The 21,950-nt window shown below is 39.4% G+C and overlaps 3 protein-coding genes across 8 annotated transcripts in view; 2 read left to right on the top strand and 1 right to left on the bottom strand.

The window, feature by feature from the left end:
* Positions 1-355: 355 nt before the first annotated feature.
* Positions 356-21,919, top strand: PHF10 (PHD finger protein 10). Of its 6 annotated transcripts, none has more exons than XM_035297229.3 (12): positions 356-918; positions 3,519-3,625; positions 5,706-5,836; positions 6,749-6,826; positions 8,221-8,354; positions 8,450-8,599; positions 9,451-9,560; positions 11,541-11,694; positions 13,718-13,873; positions 18,341-18,449; positions 18,741-18,929; positions 20,014-21,919. In XM_035297229.3, the coding sequence occupies exons 1-12, from the start codon at positions 640-642 to the stop codon at positions 20,097-20,099; spliced, it is 1,683 nt and encodes a 560-aa protein (XP_035153120.1). In that variant the 5' UTR covers positions 356-639; the 3' UTR covers positions 20,100-21,919. The 6 variants fall into 6 exon arrangements, with proteins under 6 accessions (XP_035153120.1, XP_035153119.1, XP_035153121.2 ...); XM_035297228.3 differs by having other exon boundaries at positions 6,743-6,826; XM_035297230.3 differs by lacking the exon at positions 5,706-5,836 and adding an exon at positions 5,990-6,111 and having other exon boundaries at positions 622-918.
* C4H6orf120 (chromosome 4 C6orf120 homolog) lies at positions 19,224-21,919 on the bottom strand. Its single transcript, XM_008995401.6, has one exon. The coding sequence runs from the start codon at positions 21,892-21,894 to the stop codon at positions 21,082-21,084; it is 813 nt and encodes a 270-aa protein (XP_008993649.3). The 5' UTR covers positions 21,895-21,919; the 3' UTR covers positions 19,224-21,081.
* WDR27 (WD repeat domain 27) overlaps positions 21,344-21,950 on the top strand; it is a 304,525-nt gene continuing 303,918 nt past the window's right edge. Inside the window, exon 1 of the mRNA XM_078370484.1 lies at positions 21,344-21,950. The gene's annotated coding sequence lies outside the window, so the exon portion shown is untranslated.

Below are 21,950 nucleotides of genomic sequence, written 5' to 3'. Positions count from 1 at the left end.
CTCCGCGGCTGTCTTCCGGCGCGCCAGCGAGAGGGGCGGCCCGAGAACAAAGGCGGGCGAGGGGCGGCGACTGCGAGCGCGCAAAGGCAGAGGCCGGGCAGTCCCCGGGCGGCTTCCGGGGCACGGCGACCCCCGGCAGGGAGGGGGCGGGGCGGGGACCCCCAAGAGGGGCGGGGCGAGGCAAGGCAAGCGCAGCGGGGCGCGGAGAGAGGGAGGGAGAGAGGGTGACGCGCGTAGGGGCCGGGCCGGGCTGGGGGCCGCGGGGAGGGGGCGGCTGCCAGTGCGCCAAGTGGAGACGAGCCGGGCCGGGGCGGGCCGGAGGGCGGGCGGGAGGTGGGGCGCGCCGCGGGCTGGTGGGAGCCGCGGCCGAGTACGACGCCGGGCCGTGGGGAGCCGGGCGGCGGCGGGGCTGAGGCAACTGCGGGTCTGAGGGGAGCAGCGGGGCTGAGGCGGCGGCGGAGGTGAAGGGAGCCGCGGCGGCAGTGAGGCCAGCGGCGGAGCTGTGGGGGGCGGCGGCCGGGCGGGTCGGGCTGACGTGAGGAGCGCCGCCGCCGCCGGGCGTCCTCCATTCCGGCCCACATCCACGCGCCCTCCCAGCCTCCGGCGCCCTCCCGCGCGGGCGGCGCGCTGGCGGCGGCCATGGCGGTGGCGGCGGCGCCGCTGGCGGGCCGCGGGGCGCGCGGCGGCAGGGGCCGGCCCCCGGGCGGGCGGGCGGAGGGGGCGGGGCCGGGGCGGCGGGGGGCCCGCGCGGTGGCGGCGGCAGCGGCGGCGGCGGCCGGGACGAGGCGGAGGCGACGGCGGCGGCGGCGGCGCGGGGCGCTCGGGCTGATGGCGGCGGCGGCGGCCGGGCCCGGGGCGGCACTGTCTCCGCGGCCGTGCGAAAGCGACCCGGCCACTCCCGGAGCGCAGTCCCCGAAGGTGAGGAAGCGGCCTGCGCGACCCGACCCCAACTCTGACCCTCTCCGGGGCCGGGGCTCCGCGGTCTCGGCCCAGTCCCACCGGCGGCCGGCCGGCGTCTCGGGGGCGTGGGCCGCAGGCTGTGCGCTGCCCCTGAGACCCGCGGTGGTCGGCGAGGCGGGGCCCGGAGAGGAGCCCCCGGCCCCAAGCGAGCAACAAGTGCGGGCGGGCGGGCGGGCGGTGCGGCCTCCCTGAAGTTGGCGGCCGGCCGCGTTTGACGAGACTGTCCCCAGACGCCTGTTCCCTGGCCAGCTGCGGGACGGAACGCGCCCGGGGCGGGGAGACGCGGCCTCGCAGGGGCCTGCATTCCGGGCATAGTTTGCCGGAGTGTTTGAAAGCTCACTGCAGAACACGCTGGCGAACGAGGCGGAAAATGCACACGGTGAACTCGGTGCGGGTCAGCGCGTACGCAGGCGTCCGGATGTTTTCAGCGGAAGTCTGCTTCTAAGCTTCGTACTGCTGGGAGGCGACAAGAACTCGGCGATTGTGGCGAGAAGGAGATGACAGTGGCTTGTCACACATCCAAACGTTTCGGTTCTAAGTTAGGCCAGCGGCTAAGGGAGGACAGAAGGTTGGAAGGAGGAGTGATGTTTTAAAAACCGCAACGCTTGAAATCGGCAAGCTGAAAGGAGAAGGCGGTGTAGTGTGCGCGCTGGCGGGGACCCGTCCTGGGGCAGCCTGGCGGGGCTGCGCCTGCCCGGGGCTCCTCCCTCCGCGCACGTCCATCCTGCTGTCAGAGAGACTCCCGCCCATGGAAGTAACTAGAGTAAGGCTGAACGCACGTTCCCGCACTGCCAGCATCGGACGTCTGGCCCGGCACCTGGAGGGCACCGAGGCACTGAGCCAGGGCCCCCTGAGTGCACCTTAGGAAGGATGTGATGCATAGAAACTCATCTAACCTGTGGGTGGAAACCACTTGGAACTCTGGAAGGCACAGCTTTGAGCCTTTGTAAACATGGGCTTCTGTACCGGGATTGCGGTTGCAAATTCTTACCTTATTCCGTCAGGTATTGGGAGCAATATTGCTGTGACTACCTACCTCTAGAAGAAGGCCCGCTGCGCACATGCTCACTTTATATAATAATGCCTTTGCCTAGAATTTATGGTAGCAATTTAAAACACTGTGTATAAAATTGTGCTCTCAGCTTTTTTGAGCACTTCACATTTTTCAGTTTCTTTTTATTTTTGTATATATTTCAGTGTCTCCGTTTTTTAGCTAAAGGGAAATATGCTGATGTTTAAGGATATAAAAATCCTTAAAATTTTCACAAAAAAGATAAAAAATGGAATGCTTAAAATGAGTTATGTTGCAAGTACTGAATATGAAATGTTGCAGTTGTGATACATGCAAATTTTCAGAGTAGATTTAGGCTACGCAGAGGTCTTTCATGAAATGCTTATTTTATAAGGTCTGAAAAAGAATACATATCTTTGGAAAAGAACCAGTAAATTTCTAGGAGCTAGAGACATTTGAGACTTGATTATCATAATCATCATTTTAACTAATATTATGACATAATTATTTGCTAGTTCTTGTTGTAAGTGCTTTTAATATAGTAGCTCATTTAATCATTGAATTAGCTGTGTAATAGGGGCAATATTATAGTCTCAAATTTTCAGATTGGAAAGTACTCACAGAAAGTAACCCCAGCTAGTGAGTGCATTGAGGATCCAGGCTGTCCAGGTTTGGCATGCCTTGGCACTATGCCATATTGCCACTTTATATTCTTTTGCAGGGTTGCTTTCATTTTAATATGCAGCAAGAGGACCCTGGTATTTAGTAAAATTGGATTCGAGTTAAAAGCAATATTACATTTTTACAAAGTATCCTTTTTAGACCTTAAGCCTTGGCTAATATGTAAATACATCAATTTCCTAACGTCTGATACTTTTACTGAGTGAGATGGTTGAATTTATAACCTTGATATTCTTGCCACATAATGGATTGCAGTTAAAATCTATAAGCTTCTTAAAAAAAAAAAATCCCCTCCCTCTCTCAACCCTCTTCTTGGTTTGTGTGTTGCTGTATTATAGATTGATGGCCCTTATTAGGGTATATTTTTGCTAAATTATAGCAATGTAAGAAGAAAAGTGAATAGTTAGAATTGATAATCTGTTTTCAGTCTTGTATGTCCTCTTTTCACAGGGGCATAAATGCCTAAAGTAGTCAAAATTGTCCTATAAACTGGCGCCTAGTTGAATTGAGAGCTGTAAATGGTCCATACGTTTCCCCCCCCAGCTTGGGTAGGAGAGTTTGCTTTAATCTTAGAGTGATGCAGTAGTTTTATATGTTTACGAAGAGCAGAAAGCATTTTAACCTCAGTTGGTGAGAAAGCAAAAGCAGATTTACATTTACAGGTTAATTGAAAATGTTCTTATTTTGATTGAAGATCAGTTTTAAATTGTATTCCAGGTCTTGCTCATGCCAAACTTTTGGTCCCTTTTAATTGTAATATGAAGTTAATACTTGTATGACTTGTCCTTAGTCTTTCAGTTATTGAGACTTAATTGTTCTTTTATTCTTTCTCTAATTATTATTTTTGAATCTTTTAAATGTGTAGGATGACAATGAAGAGAATTCAAATGATGGGACCCAGCCATCCAAAAGGAGGCGAATGGGCTCAGGAGATAGTTCTAGGAGTTGTGAAACCTCAAGTCAAGATCTCGGGTACTGTCATTTTACTGGTTATTAATATTTTTTGTGATGTTTCTCTTTGCGGTAACATCCTCTTCCCTTTCCCCCAGCTCTGGCAAAGACAATTATTAAAAATTGTAGCATATTTTCTTACTGTTTTATTATGGGCCACCAAAATTGGTCTTGGTACTGAATGTAATTAAAAAACAATTTTTTGATAGTAAAACGCATAATACATAAAATTAATCGTTTTAACAGTTTTTAAGTGTGCAATTCATTGGCATCAGTTATGTTTGCGTTCTTGTGCAGCCATTACCACCATCCATTTCCAAAATTTTTTCACTACCTTATCTGTACTTTATAAGCATTAAGCAATAACTTCCCTTTTTCCCTCTACCCAGCCCCTTGCGACCATCATTCTACTTTCTATTTCCATAAATATGACTACTTAGTTACTTCTTATAAGTGGAACCATAAAATATTTGTCCTTTTTGTGGCTGACTTATTTCTCTTAGAACTTTGAATATCTTCAGAGTTCATCCTTGTAGCATATGTCAGAATTTTGTTCTGTTTTTAAGACTGAATCATATTCCATTTTATGTATATACTGCACTTTGTTTATCCATTTGGATGTTGATGGCATTTGGGTTTCCATCTTCTGGCTAAGGTGAATAATGCTACATACAGTGAGCATTGGTCAGAGTTTGTGTTTTCAGTTTTTTTGGGGATGTGTATGTAGGAGTGGAGTGGCTGGATTACATGGTAATCCTATGTTTAACTTTTTGAGAAACTGCCAAACTGTTTTCCATAGGTGTTGTATCAGTTTACATTCCTACCAGCAATACACAAAGTTTCCAGTTTCTTCATGTTTCTCACCAATTTGTTTTTCATTTTTTAAAATAATAGCTATTCTAAAAGGTGTGGAGGGATATTTTATTGTGATTTTGATTTGCATTTCCATAATGCCTAGTATGTTGAACATCTTTTCGTCTGCTTCTTGACCATTGTATTTCTTCTTTGGAGACATGTCTATTCAAGTTCCTTGTACATTTTTCATTTGGGTTTTTTGTTGTTGTTGTTGTTCAGTGTTTTTTATATATGAATACTTCATCAAAAATATGATTTACACATATTTTCTTTATGGGTTGTCTTTCACTCTCTTGATAGTGTCCCTGTACAAAATTTTTAATTTTGATGAAGCCCAAATTTTTCATCTGTTTTTTCTTTTGTTGCTTGTGCTTTTGGTGTCATGTAAGAATCCATTGCCAAATCCAAGTTTGTGAAGATTTCTATGTTTTCTTCCAAGAGTTTTCTAGTTAGCTCTCATATTTAGGTTGTTGATCCATTTTGAGTTGTGATATGAGGTAAAGGTCCAATTTTATACTTTTGCATGTGGATACCCAGTTTCCCAGCACCATTTTTGAGAACACTGTTCTTTTCAAAGGTTATTTTTTAAACGGATAGATGTATAACATATTGTCACTTTCCCGTGTCTAATTTAGAGGTTGAATTGGCCCAGATCTTGAAATCTGTACTCTGTTATTCAGGATAGAAATCGACTGCAACATCTTGGCACCTTTAAACTAGGTCTATCCTTCGCTTCTGGGTTTGTGGAGTATCTAAGAACAAATAATTATGGTTTATGGCATGATGCATTGAGATACAGGTTTTTAAGAGTTCTGATTTCTTAGCTATTTATGACTCACTGAACAGTAGACAAGAGACAGAAGTAGTTGATTGTTCCTTGGGTGGATGAAATACTGGCTATGCATTTTTAACCTAAGAGAAAGAATTCAGAGCTGATACCATCACCTTGCTTTGCCCTCATAGGTCCTTTAAACTAAAAATGCCTTCGTTCTTAGCAATTGAGATTCTTGGTTCTTCCCGATATATAAAAGAATGTTATCTTCATTGTACCTTTTTGACTTGGTAGACCAGATAATTATTTCTCTTCCTTGTAGCTGTTTTGTAATTTTCTTTGATATACAGGAAGTCAAGTCATAGCACACAAATAATTTAAATACTTAAAATAGTTTTCAAAATATCCTCAATAAAAGTGATTAAAAGTTAATGAAAGCCAAATTTAATGCATAATATATATTTCTGTACTTAGCTTTAGTTACTATCCAGCAGAAAATTTGATAGAGTACAAATGGCCACCTGATGAAACAGGAGAATACTATATGCTTCAAGAACAAGTCAGTGAATATTTGGGTGTGACCTCCTTTAAAAGGAAATATCCAGGTACTAGTTTATATAATTAAAGCTAATTTATAATTAATAGTAATTCTTTATGATACACTGTCAGCTTCTGAATTTTTCTATAGGTTATAATATATTTTATATTCTTGTGCTTTTGTTTTTATTTTTTCTTTCTTTCTTTTTTTTTTTTTAAAGACTAAGGGTCTCATTCTGTCGCCCAGATTGGAATGCAATGGTGCAATCATATCCCACTGCAGCCTTGTACTCCTGGGCTAGCTGTCCCCATGCCTCAGCCGTCCAAGAATCTGGGACTACAGGTGTGCACCACCATGCCTGGCAAATTTTTAAAATTTTTATTTTGTTAGAGATGAAGTCTTGCTATGTTGCCCAGTGTGATCTCAAACTCGTGGCTTCAAGCTATCCTCCTGCCTCAGCCTCCTGAATTGCTAGGATTACAGGTGTGAGCCACCATGCTTGGCTGTTTTAAATTTATTATCATTCAGCATCTCTCTTCATTATTGATATATTCTATGTCTCATAAACTGATTTAAAAGCAAAATGGGAAAGGTGAATTTCCTGGGGAAAATTTTAGAAAAAAATCATTTTATAGACAAGTTTTGGATTTTTACCATTGTCCCTTGATCTAAGGAATAGAATTAGCTATATGAACCATATCTGAATTTGAGAAAGGCTATTCCTTATTAACTAGTCTAGTTATTTATGTTACCTTATTGCTTTGGATTATTCTATTTTCGATTTTATTCTAACTTTTGTATCTTACTGAGTTTTATTTCTTGAATTTTATTTCTTGAGTTTATAGTATTTTTCTGTAGTCCCTTTAACATTTGGAGTATGTAATATGAATACTTTTAAAAATCAAGTTTTTTAAGCTTTTAAAACTTTTACAAATGCATAATGTTTTGCTGTTTTTGATTTTTTTTTTTGGAGATTTAGAGCGACGAGATTTGTCTCACAAGGAGAAACTCTACCTGAGAGAGCTAAATGTCATTACTGAAACTCAGTGCACTCTAGGTAAGAATAGCTTGTAATGTGCATTTTTCAAGCTGAACATTTACAAGATGATATTGCATTAAGTATCTTCTTTCCTAAAATATTTTACAAAGTTAATAAAATAAACTGAACTATTTAAATCTACATTGTTTAATTCATTTTTGATTATTGTTAAAATGCAAAGGAGAATGAAGCTTGAACACATATATAGTTCCTGACTTATGATCGTTCAGCTTCACGATGGTGTGAAAGCAGTGCATATTCAGTAAAAACCATACTCCGAGTGTCCATACAACCATCTTTTGACTTTCTGTATAATATTTAACAAATCGCATGACATACTCAACACTTGATATTAAAATAGGCTTTGTGTTAGATGATTTTGCCCAGCTGTAGGCTAATGTAAGTTTTCTGAGCATGTTTAAGGTAGACTAGGGAAAGCTAAGATGTTTGGTAGGTTAGGTGTATTAAATGCTTTTTCTTTTCGAATAGTTTCAACTTAGGATGGGTTTATCGGATGTAACCCCACTGCACGTTAGGATGACCTGTATTCTGTAACAGTATAATTGTCTAATAATTTTTACAGAGTTTTCAGAGTATATTTTGTGTGCAAAGCTTGTACAATTTTTAAAGTTATGGGATCTTCGTTGAGTGTAGTGGTGTGTGCATGTAGTCCCAGCTACTTGGGAGGCTGAGGGAGGAGGATCACTGGAACACAGGAGTTTGGGGCTGTAGTATGCTGTGATCATGCCTCTGAATAGCCACTGCATTCCATCCTGGGCAATATGGCGAGACCACGTCTCTAAAATGCAAAAATGCAAATTTTATTCAATGTTTAGTTCTATATAATGTCCATGTTTTATTTGTAGTTTTACTTTCACAAACATTTTAATGCAGCATGGCTACTTTTTAATATAAATTCATGGGAATGCATTTCAGCAGTTGGTGAAATCCGATACGGTGAGTTTTGAATTGTCTCCATGATGAGTGTGTGTGTGTGCTGATGTTTTCGGTGAAGTTTTAAGGAATTTGAAGACTCGGAACTATAATAACGTTGAATTTTTTTTTTTAACTTATCCAATATTTTGTAGTACTTGTTAGTAGTTAGTGTATTTCATTACTTAACAATTGTTTCTAACTGAAGGGATATATGTTTAAAGCACATAGAATCTTAAAAATAAACTTGTTTGGTTGAAAAATGGATATATTTGCCTTTTGCAGGATAATCTTTTAATTGCTTGGGTTTATATTATGAATATTAAGTTTAATTATTTTCAAATATACCAAGATATTTTGCTTTGGCCATTGGAAAACCCATTAAAATATGGAGCGGTTTGAAGAAGTAAATTTTGAAGAGCGCTTTTGTTCACTTATTCTTAAAAGGGCTTATTTTTTTGTTTTTTGTTCTAAAATAGGTTTAACAGCATTGCGCAGTGATGAGGTGATTGATTTAATGATAAAAGAATACCCAACCAAACATGCTGAATATTCTGTTATTCTACAAGAAAAAGAACGTCAACGAATTACAGACCATTATAAAGAGTATTCTGTAAGTAACTGAGGTGACTAGCATATTTTATTTGGGTTGGGGAAAATGACATTTTATAAAGTTACATGTGACTTCCAACTGTGTTTTTCTTCCAGCAAATGCAACAACAGAATACTCAGAAAGTTGAAGCTAGTAAAGTGCCTGAATATATTAAGAAAGCTGCCAAAAAAGCAGCTGAATTTAACAGCAACTTAAACCGAGAACGCATGGAAGAAAGAAGAGCTTATTTTGACTTGCAGACACATGTAGGATAACTTAAATTTAGTAGTCTCTGAACTTAGTTTCTTACTTGTTATTGCAGAGTGCCCATTACCCCCTTGATCATTATTTTTTGGACCACCTATGTGTTCTTTTTTTTTTTGAGACAGAGTCTCACTCTGTAGCACAGGCTGGAGTGCAGTGGCATGATCTTGGCTCACTGCAACCTTTGCCTCCTGGGTTCAAGGGATTCTCCTGCTTCAGCCTCCCCAGTAGCTGGGATTACAGGCACCTGCCTCCACACCCAGCTAATTTCTCATATTTTTAGTAGAAACAGGGTTTACCACTGTTGTCCAGGCTGGCACATATGTGTTCTTTTCCTCCTCAGAACTTGAGATATTATTTTTAATGATGTGCTTAATAATCGGTTTACATTTTTTGTGAGATATCTTTTGCTTTATGATTGATATTCTACTAAATGAAACTAATAATAGTGACATGTCATACTTGCTATGTGTCCGAAGAGTTTTTAAAATAGATTTGCATGTTAATTCTCAAAGTAATCATGTGAGGTTGGAAGTAGGATTACTTCCATTTAATAGATAAAGAAACTGAGCTAGAGAGGTTGTATAAGCTACTCAGATCACTCTGCTTTTAAGTAGTGAGCAAGAGATCCACTGCCATTCCTTGGCAGTTATTTTCATGGAAAATAGGCCTCTAAAACGATAATATATAGAAAGAACTGAAAGCACCAACTGTCCTCTTAGGTAATAGCTCCCAAAATTTCAGCTTTTTTGGGGGGACGTGGGCATGCAGTGGAGAGCATCTGGGGACTCTTTTCCTACAGCCTGAGTTTTAGCATGGAATCAATTTTGTGTTTCTCTTTATGTTAACATAGGTTATCCAGGTGCCTCAAGGGAAGTACAAAGTTTTGCCAACAGAGCGAACAAAGGTCAGTTCTTACCCAGTGGCTCTCATCCCCGGACAGTTCCAGGAATATTATAAGAGGTATTAAATTTTAGTTACAGTTGGTATCGGCTCTTGGTAAGGGGTTTCAGAGCCTTGTGTACTTGCCTCTTAACAATTTTGAGGTCTGTAGATATCACCGTAAGATATCGCATAGGATTTGTGTTGCTGTTCTTTATCTTCTCTGGTTCTGTGGTAAACAACACCCTATAGTCAGAATTTGAACATATGCTGATGAAGTCTGGATGCCCCTGTCTTTGCCCAGTCTCTTTTGATTTCTCATAGATAGATGCTGGGGGTTCTGTAGCGCCTCACTGCTCAGAGTGTGTTCCGTGGTCCAGAGCACTATTATTTCTCAGAAGCTAGTTGGAAATACAGAATCTCAGGCCCAACCCTAGACCTATTATTCAGAGTCTGCATTTTAACAGCTGTCTGCATGATTCATGTGCAGGTTAGAGTTTGAGAAACACTGACTTTCGTTACAGACAAGAAAAGAGAGGGCCAGGGACAGGCACCTGAGTGCCCCAGCGACATTGCTGACCTGGCCTGGCTACTGCTGTCAATCTGGACCCTAAATACTACTTACCTTCTATTCTGAAACTGAATGTTACTGAGAAAAACAGGGCTAATGGATTCATTTTGTTTTCAAGTCTCAGCTTTTACTTCAACCTTGAACCTTACTCTGGAACCATGTGTTCTTCAGAATAGACAATATTTTTAGAGAATAGAATTTAAAGTACAGTATCATAACTTGCCATTTGAAAGTCAAATCTTGGGCAGAAATTTAAAAAAATTAATTCAAATTTGAGTCATAAGCAGAAATATTTAAAAAGTTTTGCTTTTTTTGTTTTTTGGTTTTTTTTTTTTTTGAGACAGAGTCTCACTCTGTTACCTAGGCTGGAGTGCAGTGGTGTGATCTCGGCTCACTGTAACCTCTTCCTCCTGGGTTCAAGTGATTCTCCTGCCTCAGCCTCCTGAGTAGCTGGGATTACCATGCCTGGCTAATTTTTTGTATTTTTAGTAGAGACGGGGTTTCACCATGTTGGTCAGCCTGGTCTCAAACTCCTGACCTCAGGTGATCTGCCCACCTAGGTCTCCCAAAATGCTGAGATTACAGGCGTGAGCCACTGCTCCTGGCCTTTAATTTTTAAAAATTTTATTTTGGTGTCAGCAAATTATTAAAAGTCATATGCAAGTATGCCAACCCCTTTGCTTTTTGGTGTGTTGTCTTAGTTGGGAAAGTCCTGAGCCATGGTCATTTCCTGAATAAGGGCTACACAGGGTAAGAATGGAGGTGGCACTAAGTGTTGCTGACTGGGAAGAGATTGCCTATCTAGCCTCAGACAGTATAGATGATTAAATTCGTTAGAATACATGCTTCCCAAATTTGTTTACAATAATTTGTTACTAAAAATTTTGCTTTCTGTATTATCTTAAGTAATATAATGTACCATGCACTGCTGTGATAGATATGTAGTAGGGTGTCTGCCCATTCTGTTTGGGTTTGTCACAGACAGATGCTGGGGTTCTATGGCACCTCACTGCTCAGAGTTTGTTTCGTGATCCAGAGCACTATTGTCACTCAGAAGCTTGTTGGAAATGCATATATGTCAATTGTATGAAGTAGATGCCATTATTAGGCTTGTTTTACAAGTGGAGTGGGAGCTCAGAGAAGTGGCAAAGACCTGGGACAGTGGTGAAAGTGGATATGAGCCGGTAGCCAGACTTGGGGCTACTGACATTTCATTTACTTTTTTTCTTTTTTGGGGTTGAGGGCAAAGAGGAGAGACACATCTCTTAGTAAGAATTAAAATCAAATGCATATTTTTATAAGTCTAGTGAAAAGACATTCAGGCTTCTTATTAATTTCCCCTACTTGATGACAAAAATGAAAAATTAATACTCTATTTTTCAAAAGTCTTTGGGGTTATTCGAGAAGTTTAAGGCTATCTTCATAGCTCAATGATGAGTCTATTCATATTTAATAATAAAGAGAAACTGAAAATAAGCCCTGAACTTCAGGTACTCACCAGATGAGTTGCGGTATCTGCCATTAAACACAGCCCTGTATGAGCCCCCTCTGGATCCTGAGCTCCCTGCTCTAGACAGTGACGGTGACTCAGATGATGGCGAAGATGGTCGAGGTGATGAGAAACAGAAAAATAAAGGCACTTCGGTGAGAACATTTCTGTCTAGTAGGAAGCATTTCCTTTCTCTGTGAAGTTTTGCTAATTGCTTTCCTGGAATGTTAAATTGAACTTGTGTCATCATTCTCTCTTTGAAAAAGGACAGTTGCATATAATTTCCAGAAAGTATTCATCAAGAAAAGTTATTTATAGTGTGTTTTGATAAAAACGAGCAGTACATGGCCTTTGGTAAGCTTTATACTTAAAATCACTCCTTTGTAGTTACCATGAGCAGGTTAGGCAAGGATATGGAAAATTAGCTTACAAGTGTTTATTCAGCTTGCAATCTCTTTAAGATAAAATACTGAACAAAACAGACTGATCTCTTGACACAGAAATGTAGTTTTTTCTTAGTTTAGAGGAGTGCATTAACTTCTGTTTCTTTTGCTTAATCCTTCCTATGGGAAAATATTATGTTAGTAATATGTTGTGTAATTTGTTGGGTTTTGCTGTATGACGTTTTTTGGTAGCAAAATGCAGTTGCAAGACAGTGGGCAGCTGGTGTATTCTGTGGACCTAAAGGAGAACAAAATTTCAATGGTGATCTAGGGTTTTGATCCCAGTGATGCCACAGGGCTTTGACTTTCTCTACTATTGTGTTTTAAGTAACTGGCTATTTTAAACTTTTCATTGTAGCCAACCTAAATGTGAGATTGTGCTACCACTGAATGGACGTTGTCTTTCCTTCTCACCAGCAGCTTCTAAAACATTTTTAGTAATGCATATTATGCAGAATAAGATGCTATTCAAGTATTAAAGTGGTGATACAGATTTTCTCTTGTCATGTTGCTAAAAGGGGAGCTATGGCATACTAAGGGTGATGAAGCTGACTTCCTTTCATACCACTAGGAAAAGGGTAAACTAATCCAACATTGTGGGAAAGCATTTTGACAGTCTTACCAATTTAAGTTCCACAGAATTTGACCTAGCAAATCCACTAATAGAATTTATCCTAAGGACTTAGTCAGATGCTGAAAAAATTTAATTAGAAAAAAAAGGTCTGTTTGAGTGTTTGCAGTAATTTTAATGCTGGAAATTACAAATAAATTTTAATGCCCGCAGTGGGTAATATTATATTGTTTTTATAGTATAGAAATGCAGTTCAAAGAATATTTAATGATTGTGAGAAAATGCTCATAATGCTTTTAAAAAAATACTAAAACACACACATGCACACACACACATTGTAATCCAGTTTTGTGTGTTAAAAAATGAGGGCACAGTGAGGTAGGGGGTATGTGTGAGTGTTGGTATCTTTATTTATATAAAGGACACCCAGAAAAAAAGTAGGTAAATTCATGTATCTAGTCAGTGTATGCTTATCAAGGAGGTTCTAGATAACTTAGTTTTTTCATTTATAATTTTCATAATTCATATGAAAGTTCTAATTAGAAAATTTTAAATTATAAAATGAAGGATTAAATGGTCAGATACTGAGGTCTTCAGCCTTGAATATGTAAAATATTTCAGATCCTGTTGTAGATAGTTGAGGGATTGGCTCTGCATAGTTTAACATTATGAAAACACAAATGTGTGCTTAGAAGGACTTTTTTTTGTTTAAGTATAGCCCTTTATTTTTCCTAAAGTACCTTCTTATGATTTTTAGTACTCAGTGAAAATACCCACACTTATTTTTAACAATGTATTTTTGTATGAAACAAGTAATGCTCCCTTGTGACATGGAAAATGATGTTGAAGCTGTGTGGCGTAATAATAGCTAAAGCAGATAATTCCTTTTTTTGTGACTTACGTCAGAAAATAAAATGATGAAGGCACTGATAATATGTGAAATCAGTTTTATATGATATTATAGTTAGAAGGATGGATGATTTTTAACGTGGCTTACTTTAGTTTCCACTGGAAAAAGCTTTCTTATATTTAGAATGATTTTTTTTTATTTTAAATTGATAAAGCCTTAAAGCTTTTTTTTGAGTATTTTCCATAGTTTTCAAAATTCAGACTCAAATTTGTCTTAATTCCAAAGAATCTTTGTTTTTGCCTTTTAAACTCCAGGACAGCTCCTCTGGCAATGTATCTGAAGGGGAAAGCCCTCCTGACAGCCAGGAGGACTCTTTCCAGGGAAGACAGAAATCAAAAGACAAAGCTGCCACTCCAAGAAAAGATGGTCCCAAACGTTCTGTACTGTCCAAGTCAGTTCCTGGGTACAAGGTAGAAGAAAAAAGTCCCTGACTCAGCCTCTTTACTGACCAGCCTCTCTCCCTGAAATATTTTACCTTGACTTTCACGATTGTGGAGCTTCTGCCTGCTGTACTTCACTAGCTGTTCTTCTATGGTGTGCCCTCTGTCCACTGCTTTCTTTTTTGCTTTATTTCCTTGGTGGCTTTTCTGTCACTTTTGGCTATGGTTTAGCTTCTGTTTTCTGTATATGTACAATTTATAAGTCCTTTTTCTTGAAATAATAACCAAGCAAGTATGGGTTTTTAAAACATTCTTTCATAGGCAGAAGTTTATACTTTATTTCCTCGGAGTAAAGATCGTAATTATTTGGCATTTTTAGTGCCCCAGCATTTAGTAGCTAAACCTGCTGAGCTATGAAATATGAGTGGATATACTGTTAGATCAAGTTGCATTTTTGTAGTGCCTTTCATTAAGAAAGATCTGGGTTGAATCTAAAGATTATTTGATCCGTCTGCTAAAAACTCTGGGATAGAAAATAATAAAACCTGTTATTTACGATGTAGTGATTTTTAGCATAACCTTGGTAAATGAGCCTATATGATTCCATGACAAGAATTAAAACATACCTGTTAACTTGTTGGTCTGATTATCCTCAGAGTAAAGTAGTAGGTTGTCAGCAGCTATTATTATTTTGAACTCTTCCTCCCTCTTTCTGCCCCTCTCTTCTCTTACGAAGAAAAGTGAGGTGAGAGGTGAGTAGGCTTATTTGCATATAAGGATTTAAGAATATCGTAAAAGAAAGAATTAGATGTACAGTTTTATGTTTGGGATGGTGGAAGTGAAATATGTTACCTTTTGGTTCTTTTGGTCTGAAATGTTTTAGAACATGCTTTTTATTGCACTTATGAAGGTGTATTGAAGGAAAATTTTAGAGCAAGGCAATGAGAAAGTTTTGCCGAGTGAAATTGTTAAACTCCTTGTATGTCAAAACTGTGATTGTGGTAGATAACCCACAAGAACAGCCTGAAGTAAGTCAGCTTTCCCTCAAACTAACTAGAACACATTCTAACATGTTGTTCATTCACCTTTCTTCAAGTTAAAAAAAAGTGACCTATTAATTAATGTACTTCATATTTTATTAGAAAATTCTTTCATGTAATTAACTTAAAATTCATTTTTTTTTTTTTTAGCCTATGGCAAGCAAATTTTAAGCTTAATTCAGCAAGGGTTGGCTTCCAAGGGTGTCTGCAATAGGCTGCAGCTATGTGATTTTTGTACTTGTTTTTACATATATAGCTTATCTAATTTCTTTAAATATATAAGTTAATGCTTAATAACTGAAAGCAAGTGAACTCCAAAGATGAAATTTCGGAAACAGCCTACATGAATGAGTGTGTTCTATTGGTCTGCTAAGAGCTTTAAATGGAAGTGGCCGCTCAAAGCGCACCATCCTGTTAACTCTTGAGTGCTAAGTAGATCTTTCAAACAATCAGCTTGATTGATGAGGGGTTGAAAAGAGAATATTGAAATGGTTGTTTTAATACAGGCTGGAAATGAAGAACTGTTCAACACTATCATTGATTTAGTATACGAGAAATCACATAGATTAACTGAACTTAATAGTACTCAAGGCAGATATGCAGAATTTATATTTTACATAATCTGTGCACATTTTTAATACCTAAAAATGTTTCAGGTTGATTTCAAAGATGGAAACAACCAGTATCTAGTCATCATACATTAATGTGAACATGCTTATTAAAAGTTAACCTCTTTATAAAAAGTATTAATAAGCCGGATGTGCCTAAATATTAGGGTACTTCAAGCTAAAGGTCATATTTTATATATGTAAAATACGAGATTCAAGAAAAACAATAATGTATCTGATGTTTTGCTTAATAAGATTCACTAGTGCTTGCCCTTATGTAGGACAGTATTGTTTAGGTTACATTAACCTGAAATTTAAAGCATAATTGTTAGGATTCAGGCCTATAACTATATAATTAAAATCTATATTATTGCTACCATGAAAGTCTTATCTTTGGCTGTTTTTCAAGTAGAAAAGTAAGTGTACTGTGAGCCTTTTGAGATGCTGAGAGCTATTAGGATGAGTATTTTAATTTTCTTGTCAGTAGTGAAACTCTGATGATGTTGCAGTTATTTGAAGTAGAACTGATTGTCTTAACCAGACACACGTAGGTCTGTGTTCCACTGACCTTCGGGAGAGTGCTACACATTGTTCCCTTAACCCCTCCTTCAACTGTGCAATTCACTGCAACTGACTTCTCTAAGCCATGGTTGTTATCTGCTGTGTAAAAGCCCTGGATGGCAGCGCTGTGGCTTTTTAGTGAGGGCAGATACTTGGTATACTGAATAGCAGCATTCATCATAGAAAATGCTACAAGGCTTCTCTCTCCCCCTTCTCTCATCTTTTCCTCTTTTCACCCAGATGAAGACTGTTGGGTAAGAAAAACTAAGTGATTTAACAAAGCATTATGATTTAAACTTAGAAATAAACCTAGAATTTTTTGGTGTCCCTTTTATCATAGGTGTTTAATGTATATTTTAATGATTGTAGAACTTGAATTGCTCTAGAATGTGAATGATTACCCTTGTGTTTTATTCCTTTTGGCTTTTGTTTTGTAAAGAATCTCCTATGAGGAGTTCTGTTTTTAGAAATTAATATTGTTTGGTTATTTCCCTGACTTTAGTGAAAGATATTAGAGTACTTAAATATGCCAGTATCTAACTTAAACTGTAAGTATTAAATAAATAGATCTTTTACATTTAGTACAGGTACCATAACCAAAAAATATTTCTTAGTTTTGATGAAGAGATACCATTCTGCTGTATATTATGGCAGGTACAGATATGATCATAACTGAACCAGAATTTGGATTATAGAAGTGCACTTCCTAGCTGTTTTTTATTTAGGTATAGTAACACACAATGAGAACCTTCTGCTTAGAATGTAGCAGTAACAACAGAGGGTAACTACACTGCAAGACTTAAATGGTTTAAGCATGTGACACTATCCTTTTGTTGGGGGGAGCAGGGTATAAAGATATACATACAGGAGATTAGTTTAATAGTAAAGTTTTATATGTATGTTTAACTTCCATGATATTTATTATTTTGTAGAGACATTTGTGATTGTTTAGAGTTCTTGTTTTTATTATATTTATGTATAAGGTTGACTTTTTTTTAAATAAATAAGCCAAAAATTCTTTTTGAATGCCTCTGTCATCTTTTGCAAAGAAAGATAATCTAAAAAGTACAAAACTTAAAAGAATTAAAAACAAATTGTTTAGGCCTAACAGGTAATGAAGGTGGCAGTGAGACATTTCAAAGCTGGAATATATACAAAGTTTGAGTTTTGTTTAGGTTCTTCTTCGGTTCAGTAAATTAGGAAAGGGATGCATTTGGCAGAGTGGGAATAAAACAGCGATGAAACAATTCTACTTAAAATATTTATTTTCCCCGTTGGTTCGTTCGTGTGTGCGCGCGCGCGCGTGTGTGTGTGCGTGTGCGTGTGCGCCTGCCCCTTTCCCCCATTTTATTCTTGGCCCATGTTTGCTCTTCCTTTTTTACCGCTGTTATTTACTTACTCCTATAGTATGAGTGAACGTCATTTCGTAACAGTCAAGGCTGTGACGTTCGGATGTGCTCCCTTCCCTGGTAATTTTAAGTGCAGTGAACCCTTTTTCCTTTGTCATTTTCATGTGTTGCCAAATATGTCTAAAACCCAAACACCTTCACTGGACCATGCATGTTTTTAATCTGAAAGATGAGTAGTACTCAGAATGTTTATGTATTTTTTAAGTGACTGCAATTTTTTTTGCTTGTCTGGAAACTTATTTTTCCCTTTTATAATGTTACATTTTATAGTGAATCCTTTTAAGTATAGATTTTTTTATTAGACATACAAAGAGAATAATCACACAACTAAGTTTTCCACAAACATTTATGTACATGGCAATGTATGCATGAGACGTCTTTCAATTAAAAATGTTTAAAGTGATTTTTTATAAAATATCATAATACTAAGGAGGATAAACTGATTTTTTAAGTTAGATCCAGTTTTACAGCTTTGGAAAATATCAGTTTTTAAATAATTAATATATAAGCTATTTAAAATGGTTTTCTCTTTAGAGTAAGTCTTAAATTTATCGGTAATTGGATTTTCTTGTCCAATTAATAGTGACATTTTACATTGTATTTAAGTTTATCCTTCTGTTCCTTAAACAGATCTTACTGTGCATGTAGGGAGTATAGAATACTACATTTAATATGAGAGATCATACTGTTTACAAATTTTACAATGAAATTAATGCTTTCAGTAGGCAATCTTACATTGCAGACTCGTTTTGTCTTTCAAAATGGTCCTCATTAGCAAGTTACCAAAAGTAAAAATAGGGCAATAAAGTAACAGAATTCCTTTTGAACCCCTAGTAAGCTCTTCTGGCATGAATTTATAGCCCTCTTCTACCCTTCCAGCCAAAGGTCATTCCAAATGCTATATGTGGAATTTGTCTGAAGGGTAAGGAGTCCAACAAGAAAGGAAAGGCTGAATCACTTATACACTGCTCCCAATGTGAGAATAGTGGTAAGTATTTAAATATCTTTTAAAAATTTTAACCACCATGTTTGTTGGTTCAAAAACTGGAATTTATAGTTTCAGGTAGATTTCGACCAGAGTCATCAAATAAATAAGCAGGGTACCTTGTGAAGCATAGACGCAGTCCATGTGTTTTCTTCTACATTGTATTTTCATTTCTCTTTGGTGATTTAACATTATAGCCATTCTCTGGAAGTCCTAAAGCAAACTAGTATTTTATATGCCATATTAAGTTAAAAATTCTTATGTGAGATACTACTAATACTGGTTTTGATTTAGGCCATCCTTCTTGCCTGGATATGACAATGGAGCTTGTTTCTATGATTAAGACGTACCCATGGCAGTGTATGGAATGTAAAACATGCATTATATGCGGACAACCCCACCATGAAGAAGAAATGATGTTCTGTGATGTGTGTGACAGAGGTTATCATACTTTTTGTGTGGGCCTTGGTGCTATTCCATCAGGTAAAGATTTAAAAAAGAACAAACATTATCTTTGGGTGATGCAGCTCTCCCAGTGCTCCTTTTTTAAGGGTGCATAAAGCCTATCCTGACATGAAGAGCTTGTGGACTCCTATGTGCAAACATGACCAAAGCTGTGATTTTACAGGTCATGTCCACCAGCTTTTCATCCTTAGACAACCCAACTAAAGGATAAATGAGAGGCCAGAATGCCCAGGCTAAGTTTTGGAAGTGTAGTTCTATACATAGAATGAGCTGGTGTTATTTTACTGAAATATAAAGTAACAGAGCATCATCTTGTTTCAAAGCCTTTATTTTTATGTTATCTATTTAGAAACTTAACAAAATGACTGCTACATCTTTACACATTTCTATAGAAAGTCTATTATAGATTTATATAAAGTGGGGCAGCATGACAGTTCCAGATAACTTTACAACAAAGAGAATTGAATCAATCACAGTAATTGAACTAAAATATTACACAGATAATTGTGTAATTTTAAAACTTACTTGCATAGTGTTAACACTGTATAATGCTCTATAAAATATATGCCTACAACAAAGTTTCCTGGGAATCATTAAGCAAGCAACGCATTTATTTAAAGTTCTGTAGTAATTTAGATCAAGTATGTAGTACAATTTATGACTGTGCTGTTAGAAACTTGAAGTTTTAAAGTGCTGTCAGCATAGTACACCAGGACTTGAAAGAATGCTGTTAAGACACACAGCTGCCAGTAAACAGGAGAGAAAAAGGCTTAAAAAAAGCCAAATTCCAGAATGGGTTTTGTATTGAACTTCTGAAGTATGACAGAGTTTAAATTTCAGGAAAGATTATTATTTTTTAAAGGTCCATATGTATGGCATCACATCTCTCCCATTCCCCTTGACTTGGAATGAATTTTGCACAGCACTGATTACACTGATACATTTTTCTCCTTAAATTAAGGAACTCAGAGTCCTTCTCACCACAAAATCCACAGAGGAATCTCATTAGTGATAGCTAAGGAATAAGAATTTAAATAGGCTTAAAAATCAGTCCCATAAAAATTACTTTTCATTTTGTATTAACTAACCATTTTTTTCCTAGGTCGCTGGATTTGTGACTGTTGTCAGCGGGCTCCCCCAACACCCAAGAAAGTGGGCAGAAGGGGGAAAAACAGCAAAGAGGGATAAAATAGTTTTTGACCCTAATGTTGTATATGCATTTAAGTGGAGTATTTGGTGCCAATTTATTTACAACATCTTCATTTTTATGCTAATAAAAGATTTTTTTTTTTTTGGAAATTAACTATGAACTTAAAATCTGCATTTGATTTATTTTTGTTAAAAGCTACTCTTACCCTTGAAACTGATTCCAGGTAGAGAATTCATCTTCTGAAGTATTTTATAGTAACACTGGCTCACTCCAAAAATTCAGTGGAAATATTTAGGAACTTAAGTTACTTAACTATTTCTCCATAGTCCAAAAAGTTATTTTTATGAAACTTCCTAATCGACATTGTTTCTGGCCTACCATAGGTAGTGTTAACAAAGTTATTTAATAACCAAAGAATTTTCATTCATAGCCCAAAATTGACAAATGGCCTAATAAGATCTGCTGCAGCTTGATTTAGAGTTGTCATTACTGGACTGGTACAGGAACAAAGTTTGGAAATCCCTTTCTAGTATAGAAAAGAACCATCCGTACTTCGGGTACAGGCTCAGGGAAGTGTACATAAATCATTTCCAACTTGATTTTAGTAACTCTAACACCGTGAACTTCGCTTACAGAGTAAAATTATAAAGTTACCAACCTTTTAATCTCATCTGTGTAACAGCAAGAAAGGTTGCTCTATTTCCATTTATATAAACCTAAGTGACTGCAATCATCATTTTTAGTCAACCTAATGAAAATAGAGTCTAAACATTTTATGGTACACGGTCTTTTTTTTAACATAGGAATTTTGATCTTTAAGAGAAAACAAATACTGTGCTTGCCTGCTTTTCCTATTTTTGGGGTAACTGAGGTAACAAAATGCATATGGCTTTATTTTTCCATCCCTTTACTAGAGAAAGGTAACTACAACGTCAACCCAGTGCAAGTAGCAGGGTTCACAGCAAACTGCAATCAGCTTCACAGATGGAGCGTTTTATACTCCAGGGCGCTGTCAAGAACTCAAAAGAGAATTTCAAGTACTAGTTTCAAAATGCTAATTAATATCGTCCAGAGAACAGATTCCTCCTCTTGCGAGGCGTCTTCTGGCGCACGAGCGTGCTTCTGGGCGGCATCTGCGCCGTCGGCGGGGTAGGCGGCCTCGTCGAACGGGTGCTGCTCGACCGTGCCGTCGTAGTACACCTTCATCTCGAACTCGCTCTCCAGGTGGGACGGGTGTCCGTAGACGCCGATGCCCACTGGGCGCCGGAAGTGCGCGGGGATTGACACGGCGTCCGGGCCGCAGGTGGCCGACTGCAGCTCGTAGTCGTCGAAGCTGGGGTGCAGGCTGCTGGCGGACACGTAGAGGTCCGCGTCGCCCTTGAGGCTGCGCATCCGGAGGACGATCTTGCCCTCGTGGTTCAGCCGCAGGTAGCTGTAGTTCCCGGCGCCTATCTGGCCCTGGACGACGTGCAGGAGCACCCACTCCTCGGGGACCTCCTCCTCGTCCGAGCAGCTGCCTGGGGATAGGACCTGTGAGGCCAGGAGCAGCAGCAGGGCCGTCGTCCAGGGCGCGGCCGCCCCGCGGGGAGTGGCCATGGCTGGCGGCTCAGCTCTGCAGCCTGAGCGTGGGTCAGCGCTGGCGGGGACACGGGAGGCGCTCAACACCGGAGCCCGTTCCTGCCGGGCGCCTGGTCTGCCGCTGGGACTGTCTCTTCCCACCCGTTTGAGGCCCCGGCGAGAAGAGGAGGGGCTAACCCCTTCCCCGCAGCGTGGCACCCACCAGGGGCAGGAGCAGGGCTGCTGTGGCGCCCTCGGACTCACCACCGGGACCATCCGGACCTGAGGCCGGAGCCTCACTGGAGGAGGCGGAAGTTACGCTAGGCCCGGAA

The sequence above is a fragment of the Callithrix jacchus genome, chromosome 4 (assembly GCF_049354715.1).
Source record: "Callithrix jacchus isolate 240 chromosome 4, calJac240_pri, whole genome shotgun sequence".
Classification (NCBI taxonomy): Eukaryota; Metazoa; Chordata; class Mammalia; order Primates; family Cebidae; genus Callithrix; species Callithrix jacchus.
The sequence above is the reverse complement of the archived record's forward strand: the minus strand, read 5'-3'. Positions and strand labels throughout refer to the sequence as shown.